General features: G+C 40.5%; 1 protein-coding gene across 2 annotated transcripts in view; it reads right to left on the reverse strand.

Moving 5' to 3' along the window:
• Positions 1 to 14,591, reverse strand: part of EPG5 (ectopic P-granules 5 autophagy tethering factor) — a 129,742-nt gene that overhangs the window by 58,509 nt on the left and 56,642 nt on the right. For both annotated transcript variants that reach the window (XM_081563333.1, XM_081563332.1), the window contains exons 22-24: positions 14,189 to 14,355; positions 13,029 to 13,250; positions 11,106 to 11,229 (exon numbers count right to left, since the gene is read on the reverse strand). In XM_081563333.1, coding sequence (XP_081419459.1) covers positions 11,106 to 11,229; positions 13,029 to 13,250; positions 14,189 to 14,355 — 513 coding nt within the window. The remainder of the gene's footprint in view (positions 1 to 11,105; positions 11,230 to 13,028; positions 13,251 to 14,188; positions 14,356 to 14,591) is intronic.

Below are 14,591 nucleotides of genomic sequence, written 5' to 3' on the forward strand. Positions count from 1 at the left end.
CACGTTCTCCAAGCATTAGGATGAATCACATTTAAAATGGGCATTCTGGGAATCCCCTGGCATGGCAGTCCAGTGGTTAGGACTTCGTGCTTTCACTGCCAAGGGCCTGGGTTCACTCCCCGGTAGAGGAACTAAGATGCCAGAAGCCACGTGGTGCAGTCAAATAAATAAATAAAATGGACATTCTAACAGTCTAAGGAATCTCAAAACTCTTTGATTATATACCACACTGAGAAAAAGTAATTTCAATAGCCCCACTAAACATTTACTGTAGAGGCTGACAATTAGAGAAGAATACTGAGAATTAACAATGGGTTAATTCTGCACTCAAAAGACTTCAGGACATCATGATCACTTATGTATTTTTCCTATTTCTCTGGCCCTATAGTCTCAGCCTTGTTTTTCCATGTCTTAAATGCTCCTTTTCAGAATTTCATCCTGAGTCCTCTTCTTAATCCAAATACTCTATTACCATTATACCCACAGCTCCTACTGCCCCATTTCTGAACTACAGACAACTTTATATCCCTTCCCCACCAATTCCTGACTATGAGTTCTCCTTGAAGCCCCTCAGGCACTTTCTCTTCGTTTTGTAAATAGCATCTTCAGCTGCCCAAGTTACAAATTTGGAAGTCCATGTATATCTTATCTACCCTACAAGTACATCAATCCTAACCAGAGAATCCTACTGATTCTACTAATTAACTCTTCTATATATTTTTCATTTATCCATCTATTTAACCACTCCAACTATTTCAACAGCTCTCCAAACAAAGACTTCCTGCCGATGACTTTCTCTCTGCCACTCCACATCACTATGCTATCCTTTCAACTTGACAAACTCCCATTTGTCCTTTAGGGCTCAGTTCAAAGGTCACACTCCAGTCTCACTCTGAATCAGGTGCCATTCTTCCACCTTTGCAGGTGAAACAGCACCCTGCACATTTCACTCCCACAGTTTTTATCACCAGATGTAATAATTATTTAGTCCCCCATTTGACAGTAAGAATCCTGAAGGCAGAGACTGCATCACGTTTCTTTTTATATTTTGGTATAGATGACTGACACCTCAAAGGTATTCAATAGATACTCATGGAAGGAAGAGAAGGAAAGAAGAAAGAAGAGAGAGGAAGGAAAGACAAAGAAAACAAAAGAAAGTCAGACACCTAGTGGAGATGAGATAATACATACAATGTGGAAACAACTAGGATTAAAGACCCAAATTGAAGTCTCTCAAGTCTTAAAGGATCCTAAATCCCATCCAAGGTTGGGGGTCAATGGCCAGTAGAGTTCAGCCCACAGAAAAAAGAAACTGGAACAGGAGAGATACATCTCTACACACACACACATACACACACACAGCTACAGAAGCTCAGAAAAAACTCAGAAGTTTTGACCTAGGAAAGACAACAGACCTCTTTGTTTGAGAAAAGATTAGAACATCTGAAGACGAGAATTGAGCACATCAAAAGGGCAACTGGAGCCCATTATACAGAGTGAAGTAAGCCAGAAAGAAAAACAACAATACAGTATACTAATGCATATATATGGAATTTGAAAGATGGTAACGATAACCCTATATGCGAGACAGAATAAGAGACACAGATGCATAGAACAATTTTATGGACTCTGAGGGAGAAGGTGAGGGTGGGACGTTCTGGGAGAATAGCATTGAAACATGTATATTATCATATGTGAGGCAGAGCACCATTCCATGTTCTATGCATGAGACGGAGGCTCGGGGCCGGGGCAATGGGATGACCCAGGGGGATGGGATGGGGAGGGAGGTGGGTGGGGGGTGTGGAGGGGGAGCACATGTGGACCCATGGCTGATTCATGTCAGTGTATGGCAGAAGCTATTACAATATTGTAAAGTAGTTGGCCCCCAACTAAAATAAATAAATTTATTTAAAAAAAAAATCTATTAAGAATGCTCAGGAACATATTCTAGTTTATTTCTTAATAAATAAAAAGAATTGTACATTGTCACCAGGTGTGGTTTATCCCAGAAATACAAGAATTGTTCTTAAAAAAAAAAAAAAAAAGGGCAACCAAAACTGACAGCTACAAGTAAGTCTCTTCAAGGGTGAGCTCCCCACTTTCTCCATGCTATTAGCTTTCTATATGCGTGAATCTTAACAAATCCTTACACTGAACTTTTTATGGGAGTAGAGATGACTGCTTAAAAGTGTTCAGATGTTGAAAATTTAAAACAAGGAAGAATACAGTCAGAAAAAAGCTGTGTTTATGAGGCTGTAGATGGTCCAAGAATGAGCTTTAGTCCTTAACGTGATGCCAGAGCGGGGCTGGATATTCAAAAGGGGATATCCCAGGGACTTCCCTAGTGCTGCAGTGGTTAAGAATCCACCTTCCAATGCAGGGGATGTAGGTTCAATGCCTGCTTGGGGAAGTAGGATTCCACATGCCATGGGCCAACTAAGTCTGAGCGCTGCAACTACTAAGCCCATGTGCTCTGGAGCACACATGTCACAACTAGAGGGAAGCTCATGAGCCACAAAGAAAGATCCAGCATGACGCAAGTAAGATTCTGTGTGCCACAACTGAGACCCGACACAGCCAAAAATAAAACAAAATATAAAGAAAAGAAAGACTGATGTCAAGCTTCTGACTTCTGGGCATCTCTTTGCCATCTTTTTGGGGCACTTGTGCCATTTGGTTTTTGATTTCTGGGCATCTCTTTGCAGTGAGGTTTTGGTTTGGTTTGGTTACTTTAGTTTGAGCATGCAGACATCTGGTACTAACTGCTGGAACTAAAATGGGAAGCATTTCCTCTAAGGTTCCACTCTGGGTTGGAGCTCCTTGGAGATTTTAAATGACTGGTCGACCTAGACCTATGATCCAATGACAAAGAAATATGGCCTAAAAATAGGTCTCTTACAGTTAGATCTTCATTGCCACAGGATGAGAAAATGGAGTGGGGTTCCCTTATGTCCAGGACTTTCTCCTATAATCCAAAAGCCTGAGACTGATCAAAATAAGACCCCATCTCCTCAGAGGGACAACCTCTGCTGAGACATTTTATCAGCCAATGTGCCCTTGCTATCAGGGCAAATTTGAGCACTACCTGGTCTAAATTTTAGGTATGATCACAAACAAAGAAAAGTGATTTTTTTGACTGTGTGGCCACAATATCCTTTAGATTTTGGAGAAAACTGGTTAAAATTTGTTTTGAAATTGCAAAATTTGCTATTTCTGCGTGTGCAATTAGAGAAAGCTAGTTTGTTAGAGTACTTTTTTTTTTTTCCAGAATTCTGACCCTGAAGGAGTAAGTCCTGCTAACCTAGACCACCTCTAATTCCTGAAATTGAATTAAAAAAAAAAAAAAGAATCCTTTTTAAATTTTTTCTTATTCCAACTGTTATTTATAAACTAGTGAGTTTTCTATTGTAATACCTGATTCATGACTAAGTTTTTAAAACAAAGCTATGAGATCTCTCATTATGCCTGTTTGGATATATGCATGTCTCAGATGTGTTTTTCTCTTTGGATATTGTTGCTGACGTTAATTTGTAAATTAACTGGGTATTTAATTGGCTTAAAGAAAAGCAGATACTTAAAAATCAAACAATTCTAAGCATAAGAGAAATTAAATGGATTCCAGGTTCATGTGAACTGGGAAATATTAAATTAAATTAGTATTAATTAAATCAGTATTAAATTAGTACTTGGTATTGTTTGTTGATATATATGTGTCACTATTTACACTGACCAATTGAGACCTCCTTGGTAAATAACAGGGCTCACATAGGATAATACCAGGAAGTCCTTCCCTATTGCCTCAGGCCCCGCCTGTAGCAGAATGTTGGTTGGGATTTTCCCTTTTGGACTAGCCTTGTTATGGATGATCAGAGCTCTGTTCCATCCTGCAGCCTCCCCAACCCCAGGGTATTTTTACAAAACTGGGAGAGCTCCAACTATGGTCCCAGGAAAAGGAATTGTTATTTCTCTCCCCTGTGCTTCAGCCTCAGGAGGAAAAAAAAAAAAAAGTGGGGAATGGGAGAAAAAAAGCCTTTTAAACTCAAGCAGAAAAACTGAGATTTATGTAAAAGCTAACCTGTAAAAGAACTATATCTAACTGATTTGAAAGTAAGTGCTTACAAATTAAATCTAAATATACAGAAAACTGGCCAAGATAAATTTTAGGACCCATGATCCGAGAAATATTCAGTACTAAATTAGTATCTGCTATTGGAGGTGGCTCAAGCTTGCTGGTTTGATTAATATGATTAATATAGACATTTAGAACTATAGACATTAGCTTTGTTTGTAGTAATGCTTCCTAAGGCCCACCTGACTTCACACTTCAGGATGTCTGGCTCTAGGTGAGTGATCACATCCTCATGGTTATCCGGGTCATTAAGACCTTTTTCGTATAGCTCTTCTATGTATCCTTATCACCTCTTCTTAGTATCTTCTGTTCCTGTTAGGTCCATACTGTTTTTGTCCTTTATTGTGCCCATCTTTGCAAGAAATATTCCCTTGGTATCTCTAATTTTCTTGAAAGATCAGTCTTTCCCATTCTATTGTTTTCCTCTATTTCTTTGCATTGATCCCCGAGGAAGGCTTTCTTATCTCTCCTTGCTATTCTTTGGAACTCTGCATTCAGATGGGTATATCTTTTCTCCTTTGCCTTTACCTTCTCTTCTTTTCTCAGCTATTTGTAAGGCCTCCTCAGACAACCAATTTGCCTCTTTGCATTTCTTTTTCTTGGGGATGGTCTTGATCACTGCCTCCTGTACAATGTTATGAACCTCCGTCCACAGTTCTTCAGGCACTCTATCAGATCTAATCCCTTGAATCTATTTGTCACTTCCACTGTATAATCATAAGGGATTTGATTTGTCATACCTGAATAGTCTAGTGGTTTTCTCTACTTTATTCAATTTAAGTCTGAATTTGGCAATAAGGTCATGACCTGAGCCACAGTCAACTCTCAGTCTTGTTTTTGCTGACTGTATAGAGCTTCTCCATCTTTGGCTGCAAAGAATATAATCAATCTGATTTCGGTATTGACCATCTGGTGATGTCCATGTGTAGAGTTGTCTTGTGTTGCTGGAAGAGGGTGTTTGCTATGACCAGTGCATTCTCTTAGCAAAACTTTGTTAGCCTTTGTTAGGCTATGTTGTAGGGAAGAGGCAAATCTGACTCCATGATGGATCTGTTTCTTTGACTTTAACCTTTGTTTTTATAATCACACATAATGACCTGCCTCAGAGAACCCTGCCCCTCTACCTGAAGAGATTCACAGACACACAGACACACAGACACACAGACACACACACACACACACACAGGAGGTTGGCCATTCCAGGAGATATTTGCAAGATAATGGTCTTTACGTTCTCAACTCCTCTCCCTCTCTGTCCTATAAAAGAACCAGGCACCTGGACCCTGACAAGATGGTTATTTTGAGACATTAGTCTGCCATCTTCTTCATCTGCTGTCTTTCTGAATAAAGTTGTATTCCTTGCCTCAACATCTCTCTGATTCATTGGCCTGTAGTGTGGCAAGCAGACTGAGCTTGGAGTCAGTAACAGTTATACTTTTTATAATTTCTATCTGAAAAATTACTAATTTGAATCAGTTTTCCAGCTGAAAGGAAAATTTTCCCTTCAAACTAAATATGACTTACAGCAATTTGGTACCTTTGTAAGCAGAATTGAAACATTTATCTTTTCTCTGTATCTGCTCTCTCCAGAGATTGGAGACTCTTTGGTTCCCAGTAGCTTTATCAGATAAATTAGGAAGGCTACTGCACTAACAGGTACAGAAATTTCAAGGCATTCTGAGGACCTTGCAAAGGGAGGAATTCACCTAGATCTGGCAGGCAAAATCTGTGGTAAATCCTTGGCATGACTTTCCTAGCCCTGAGATATCTTGTAAGAGTTCAGTCTGAGACTCCTTAATAAAAATTTTAACAAAACAAAAAGTCTACATGATCAATTATATAAATCACCAGATCAAGTTTTTGAGACCAGACATATTTTGCAAATAAATTAGTCTTAATTTAATTATATTTGGTAGACATGAGGGTAATTTTGGAAAGAAAAAGACGCTTCAATGAATGGTAAATTGCAGTTTGTTAACAGAGGTCTGTAAGACTCACCTCCCAGATAGTTTCTTGCTGTTACATTATACTAATGTAAAGTTTAATTGAATTATTAAAGGATACTCTAAGTTTGTATCTGAAGCTTACCTCAGTAATCTATCTTTGGATGAACATCAGATGCCCCACAACCTACAACCAGGGGATTATGCATACTGAAAAAGACATAATTTAAAGGAGAATCTCCAACTTGGATGGAAGGACCCTTGCTAAGTACTCTTAACTAACTCATGTACAGTGAATCTGAAGGGAACGGACTCCTGGACTAATTTCCACTCACAAAAGGCCCTTGCAATGGACTGGCCTAAAGAGAGGACAGCTGACCTCAAAATCACCCTTAAAATAATGTTCAGAGGAGAAACTACACTCACACCAGGGTGAGAAGAAGACAACATCAGAAGTAGACAGCTTTCCTAAGATCTTCAATCTGACTTGTACAATCATTTGCAATGTTTTCCTGACTTCTTGGACTTTTGCATGTGAATCAAATGTTTTCCTATCATATCCATGATAGGCATGATCCTATGCTAGTTTTTAAAATCAATCCAATTGTCGGGTTTGTGGCCAATGATCTGTGTCTAGTACTCTCAGGTTACCTAGATGGATTTCTCCACTCCAAGGCTCTAACTGATTGACTCTTAAGAAATTTATTAAAAAAAAAAAAAAAAGATTATAGTCATGTACAGGCCACTACTGTTATTACCAGACTGGATCCTCTCACCTGGCCTATTAGTAATACCTCCTCTGACCTGGCCATAAACCCAGGGTCAGAGAATTTTCATTACTCAAGCTCAAACAGAACAACAGGCAGAATTTCAGCCAAAGAATTAAACCTCTCACAGTTATGGGATGGATTTAGTTAACACCAAACTATGGTGGTTTAAATGTAAAGGCTCCCCTATGTTGGAAACAATCAAGTCATGTTAAGGATAATCAGCCTAGCAACAGAGGAAACTGGGCTGGGTGCCTTACGGACAACGCCAACATAAAATTTCCCTTAAAGAAAAGGACTGGTACAGAATAGACTAAGTCAAACAACCTGGGATATATGGGGCTACATCTAACTGAAGTTCTTGACTTAAAATTCTTGCTTATGACCTTACTAATCTGCTAGCTATATTGTTTAAATATATAGAGAGAGACTGTTTAACAAAACTGTTTCTTACATTACCAAATGTGACTGAGCCTCTGATAAAATGATGCATAATTCCATATGGGCTTACCAGGTGGCTCTCATGGTAAAGAACCCATCTGCTAATGCAGGAGACATAAGAGAAGTGGGTTTGATCCCTGGGTTGAGAAGATCCCCTGGAAGAGGGCATGAAAACCCACTTCAATATTCTTGCCTGGAGAATCCCATGGACAGAAGAACCCAGTGGACTATAGTCCACAGGGTTGCAAAGAATCAGATATGACTGAGGCGATTTAGCACACACATATATGAGATCAACGATTGCAATTAACTCTAGATATGGGAAAAAGCAACAAAAGGGAATATTTTCCTGGATCATGGAGGTTAGTGGTCCAGAGACTTTTTGGATAACTGTTTTATGGCCTAGTCCAGTAACAGCACACTGAGTGGCCTATCAGTGAAGTCTCCACCAGACTTGGGAGTATCATTCCCAGCACCACGGGACAAAATGGCCATGAAATGCTCTCACAACATGGTCAAATTTATGACCCTGAAGGGGCTCTGCCAACTGAAAACTGCCATCTGCCTCTTCAAGGATTAAGTCAATATCATGGCAGCCACTGACCTTTAACACCTCTTGAAAGGAATTCAGAGTGGAGATCAGGAATGAGGTACTCTGTGCTCTGAGAAGAACTGGCAGAATAGGCCTTTAGATACTTAGATGTCTTCAGAAGAGTTTATGAACCCAAATTCTTGCATTTTCCCATATCCAGAAAAGCAGTAAAATCATTAACAGTGACAGCTACTTTAACATTGAGGAGGGAAATGCATTTGAAAGTTAAAATGCAGTAAATATGGCAAAAGTAGGTGACCACTGTGGATGTGATTTCAGAGGCATTTATCCCTGTATTGTTACAAACTTGAAATTTCTGAGCTATGTCAGATTCTACAAGGATCTAATTCCCCCCACCCTCTTCCATGAGATTTTGGCTAAGATTTGAGAGGGTTACATCTGGATCAAAGTTGAACAGAGGCCTTTCCAATCACAATGTTTGAAAAAGCAATATCGGAGATGAAAAAAACCTTCTTACGGACATTATTAAGAAATCTTTTGCCTTTGTTTTTTCTTTCTCTTAATAAGAAACCATTATTAAGAAAGCTATGCTGGAAAACTCATCTAAAACGAGACAAGATCTTGCAAATTGCTCTCTGTATACTGGTGATCCCTAGAAGCAGGATAGGATGGAGCCATTACGAAATTATACAGAAGACCATTCGTAGCTCCTAAGAATAAAAAGAGAAACATTTCTAACATAGGAGGTAAAATTAAACAATATGTTCAACAGACTGGACAACTGTTAGCCCCTATGCACACATTTGTGTCCCACAGGTCTCTCCCTTGCCTGGAAACTCCCTTACATCCCTTCAAAGCAGGAGACCGGGTGCTGCTGAAAGTGTGAAAAAGAGCAATGACCTGTGTAGCAACTTAAAGAAAAATGGTAGGGATTCTATGCTCCTCTGGATCAAGGAATATCAGAGAAAATGGGGAACTAATGCCAAGCAGGGCCCTGTGGGTCTCCTGGGCATGGACACCTTTTTATTCCCCTTTTTTTATAAGTAAGAATCCAGTCACCATGACCTTATTGAGTTCCAAAGGACAGAATAGTTATTAATCAGAGGGGGAGCAGCCAGGAAGCCACCTGAAGGAAGATTAAAGGGACTAGGGAAGCTGATCAAGATTAGGAAACTGGACTACCTAAGACCTTTGTTGTTGCTGTTCAGTCACTAAGTCATGTCTGACTTTTTGCAACCCCATGGACTGCCAGGCTTCCTTGTCCTTCACTATCTTCCGGAGTTTGCTCCAATTCATTTTTATTAAGTCGGTGATGCCATCCAACCATCTCATTCTGTCTCTCCCTTCTCCTCCTGCCCTCAATCTTTCCCAGTGAGCCAGCTCTTCACATCAGGTGGCCACAGTACTGGAGCTTCAGCTTCAGCATCAGTCCTTCCAATGAAAATTCAGTGTTGATTTCCTGTAGGATTGATTGGTTTCATATCCTTGCTGTCCCAGGGATTCTCAAGTCTTGTGCAGAACCACAGTTCAAAAGCATCAATTCTTCGGCGTACACGACTACTGGAAAAACCAGAGCTTTGACTATACGGACTTCTGTCGGCAAAGTAGTATCTGCTTTTTAATACGCTGTCTAGGTTTGTCACAACTTTTCTTCGAAGGAGCAAACATCTTTTAATTTCATGGCTGCAGTCACTATCCACAGCGATTCTGAAGTCCAGGAAAATAAAATCTGTCACTGTTTCCACTTTTTCCCCATCTATTTGCTATGAAGTAATGGGACTGGATGTCATGATCTTAGTTTTTTGAATCTTGAGTTTTAAGATAGCTTTTTTACTCTCCTCTTTCACCCTGATCAGAGGGCTCTTTAGTATCTAAAGTTTAATATCTGAAGTTGTTGATATTTCTCCCAGGAATCTTGACTCCAGCGTGTGATTCATCCAGTCCAGCATTTCACATGATGCACTCTGTATATAAGTTAAATAAGCAGGGTAACAATATACAGCCTTGACATACTCCTTTCCCAATTTTGAACCAGTTCATTGTTCCATGTCTGCTTCTAACTGTTGCTTCTTAACCTGCATACAAGTTTCTCAGGAGACAGGTAAGGTGGTCTGGTATTTCCATCTCTTTAAGAATTTTTCACAGTTTGCTGTAATCCACACAAAGGCTTTAGCATAGTCAATGAGGAAGTAGATGTTTTTCTGGACTCCTTTGCTTTCTCCATGATCCAATGAATGTCGGCAATTGGTTCCTCTGCCTTTTCTGAATCCAGCTTGTACATCTGGAATTTCTGAGTTCACGTACTGTTTAAGACTAGCTTGAAGAATTTTGAACATTACTTTGCTAGCATGTGAAATGAGTGCAATTGTATGGTAGTCTGAACATTATTTGGCATTGCCCTTCTTTGGGATTGGAATGAAAAGTAATCTTTTCCAGTCCTGTGCCATTGCTGGGTTTTCCAAGTTTGCTGATGCATTCAGTGTAGGACATTAACAGCATCATCTAAGACCTTGCACACACCCTAATCTTGTCAGCAATCCTGCCCTTTTGAAACTGCAGAAGCAGAATCCAAGACTGTTATTGCCTTCATCCTTATCATATACCCCTGCCTGATTATATAACCTCTCCTTACTCACCAGAGAGGAGGGCACAGTTCTTGAGGTGATAACCTACTGTGTTCCCCCTTTGCCTGGCAAAGTAATAAAGCCACTTTTTCTTTCTCCTCCATAACTCTTGTCTCTGTATTTCTGTTTGGCATTGGCGCACAGAGAGCCAAGATTCTGGCAACAAACTGCTTTCAAAAAAAATCATGTACGTACTTTCACTGAGGTACAGTGGATAGGAGTCTGCCTGCCAAGGCAGGAGACATGGGTTAGATCCCTAGTCCAGGAAGATTCCACATACTGCGGAGCAACTAAGCTCAAGAGCCGCAGAGCCGCAACTACTGAAGCCCATGAACCTAGATCCCATGCTCCACAAGAGTAGCCACTGCAATGAGAAGCCTGTACACCACAACTAGAGAGTAGCCACTGCTCACCACAGCTGGAGAAAGCCCGCAAGGAGAAACAGAGACCCAGAGCAACCAAAAATTAACAAACAAGTGAATAAATCTTTTAAAGGACTCATTTACATACTGAGAAAACCACACACAAAAAATGACCATCCCAGTGATCCTATTTCCGTATCAGTAAGTGGTTTTACCATTAAGTTATAAAAGTGACCAATTCAAATTACAGTTAGATATGCTAAAAAAGACATTGCTATAGTGTCACCTGCTGATTCTGCATAACTTTTGCTAGCCGGTGAATGTCATAATGCTTTGGCAGAGAAGGGATATAGGTATCTCCTTTTTGAAAATTTTCATCTTCTAGCCATAATATATACACATTGAAGAGCCTAAAAGAAAAAAAAAAAAATCATATAAAATACAAGAAGATGTGCAAGCAAATTAAGTCTCTTACATCTCTAGGAATACCAGCACTAAAGTATAAAAGTTTAGAAGCACATAACATAGAAAATGTTTCCATTCCCAAGCAGGGCAAGGGAGAAAGACAGGTCACAAATCATTTAAATATGAGGCAATAATAATTGCTAACACAAAAAGTATGAAGAAAGGGCTCTGTGAACTCTATTACAAAAGAGGGTTAGATATAGTACACAGAAAAAATAACTGGAGAAGGTGACTTTAACACAGATCAAGGATCTGAATTTGGAGTTTTTTTTCTCTGAGGCAATCCAGTCACAGTAAGTCTTGGTGCTTGGAAAAGTGTAAATCACATTCAAATAAACACATTTTCCATCTTACAGAGAAAACATTAAAAGCCATTTTAAACTTATGCATCGGAAGACTCTGCCGGCTTTAGCCTAATGGCAATTTCCTGCCTCAAGAAATCACAAATAGAGCCCACAGCATGTTTGCACCCTGTTCCCATGAAGAAAGAAGAAAACAGCTAAAAACAGGAGGAAAAAAAAATTCTCAATTTTCCAGTAAAAATTTTTTTTTTAATTTAATGATGCTTCCTTTGTTTTTATTTTTTGGTTTTACAAGGAACACAGTCCATTTAGCTCAGATCACTGGTATTTTAAGCAGCTGTTTGCAGCAACAGGTACCAGAGTTGTCTACAGCACACATATTACACACAAAGTACCAGGTGGAGACCAGAAGGTAGTGTGGCTGCTCTTTACGCAATAAAGTGGAAAAATACCACCTTCACCCTGACAGCAGCCTCTAGGAAGAGACCCAGGGACATGGCTTTGAGGTTCTTAACGGGGAAAGCTGGGAAGAGCTCTCATTCAGCTTCTGCCTGGGCTATGTATCTACTTCATAACATGCCAGAAGGCAAAAGGGGACATCAAAGACTTTCTTAGCTGATCTAAATGTTCAAAGATAAAGCCTTCCCACTGGTTAAGCCCAGCAAAAAGAAGTTTTCTTTCAAGCAAGAAAGAGACAGAGAGAAATTATTCTGGAGGCAGAGAGAAGCCCTAAGGCTTTGAGGTCAATCAAGCCTGAAGTCTGAGAGCTGGGCTGAAACACTGGGTTTCCTCACCAAGACTTTTTTATTCATTTTGTATTGAGTTCATTATTAAGAGTTTTTTTTATTAAGTCATATTTATAAGATTAATATATGGTTTACATCAAGCTCACAAATGAAAGGTAGAAGAACAGTGTAAAGGGGACACAAACTTACCTCTGAGTTCTTAACCTTGTATAGTGTGTGCAAATACTGAGTCTATTTTTCAGAAACAGTTTTGGAAGATTATGAATCTACCATACCCCAGGTCAATCCCAGAATTCCCTAGAGGGTCTACGAACCCCATTTAAAAAACTCTGCCTGGGTCATTTATTTCTTTTAGAGAACTATCCTAGCAGACTATACTAGTAGTTAACTTGCTATGATCACTTTTTTGGTTTGCTTCCGTTACTAAATAAAGAAATAAAGAGGTCACCAGCCTTCCAGTTTAAAAGCGTTCACTCAGACTCCAGGCACTTCACAGAGGTACATCCAAATTGCTGATTCACTTCTCATAAGAAACACAAAAGAGAAACATTGCAAGGTACAAACCTATAGTCAAAACCACCTTCCACAGTCAACCTAACAGGATAAGAGCAGTTGCAACATAAATCAGCAATCCAGCACAAGTCCAAGTACCTGCGCTGCAAACACCAACATTAAGGGTTAAATAGCCACGCCTACCTCACAAGCTCCGTGTGCAGTTCTGGTGAAGTCAGGTAAGCAAGGGTGCCAGCCTGGCTCGCTGACGGCCCTTCACTGCCCTCTGCTGGAACGCGGAGGGCCTTGCTCGCAGCGTGGTGGAAGTCAGCCACCTCTGTCAGGCGCCTCTTCATTTCTTTCAACAAATTGATATGAGCAGGGCTTTGAAAAAACCTCCTTCCAATACAACCATCTATAGGTAACCTTAAAAAATGCAAGCAAAGAGCACACTAGAATCAACAAAAGACGCTCTATGTGACACAACATTACAGTCCATTAACAGCTCATTTTATTAATACATATCATTTTTACCTCAATGGTTATAATGAGGCTCCAACAATATGATGCATATAAAAGCAGTTTTTAAAAGAATGAAATGCTATGCAAATTCAAAATACTGTCACCACTTAGAGGTACAGAAGTGATTAAAGACAGTCCCTCTTCTTGAACTTGCAATCAGTTGAAAACAGAAGTGATGAAGAATCACCATCTGTATGTTTCAAAGAGGGTGAGTTAAGGGAGTGCAAGTGAACCAGAAACACTGAGCTGGAGCCAGACAGCAATGGTCACCCCAGGCAAGTCCTGGCCTTTGTCCATACCTGCATTACCATGGGGGCACGAGTGGCAAAGAACCTGCCTCCCAATGCAGGAGATGCAAGAGCCGTGGATTTGATCCCTGGGTTGGGAAGATCCCCTGGAGGAGGGCATGGCAACTTACTCCAGTATTCTTGCCTGGAGAATCCTATGGACAGAGGAGCCTGGTGGGGTACAGTCCACAGGATCGCAAAGAGTCGGACACGACTGAAGCGACTTAGCACGCATGCACACACACAACTACCATCACAGGTCCCCTCCATGGCCACACAAGCAGCCTCAGTGTGGGACTCCAGAGGCTCTCTGATAAACTCCACACAGTTCCAGGGTGTTGTCTTCACCAAACTGGGTATGGGGGGTGATGAAACGAGAGCTGCCACAAGATACCCTGAACTCAGAAAAGGTCCAGTCTAACAGATGTGAAACAGGAAAGGAGGGAGGCCCTGAGCCAGAGAATGATTCTCATTCCCATGTCACAGTGTGAGGACACCGAGCAGCAGAGCAGTGCAAAGGGAGGAACTGATTCACAACTACCCTGGGTACCATACCCATACTGCGGTCCTGGGCGGTGAAGGTACAGGAGGAAGAACTTCTGCCAAATGAGTGGCAGAAGAGGATGGTCAGAAGGCGTGATGAGAGCCTGGTGGGCCCAACGATAAATCAGCAGCCTCTGGAGGGACGGGACGATGGGGAGCTTCAGCTGAGCCTGGGCTTTCTACAAAAGAGATGGGCTTTGAGCAACCATGTAATGATCACATTTGTAAACGGTCTGCTCTTCCTAAGTGATTCAAATGAAATGCTAACCATTGTGTTTTCGATTCAATAAGGGAAAAAAAAAAAAGTCATATAAACCTTACTTTTCCAACCCTCTAGCTAACCCTTTAACATTCCCAGTAACAAGACACATGGGGCAGCCTTTTTTCTGTTAAAAATTTCACAAATCCCAGAACT

This window comes from Giraffa tippelskirchi, chromosome 14 (assembly GCF_054371585.1).
Source record: "Giraffa tippelskirchi isolate mGirTip1 chromosome 14, T2T-mGirTip1v1.2.pri, whole genome shotgun sequence".
In the NCBI taxonomy this organism is placed as follows: domain Eukaryota; kingdom Metazoa; phylum Chordata; class Mammalia; order Artiodactyla; family Giraffidae; genus Giraffa; species Giraffa tippelskirchi.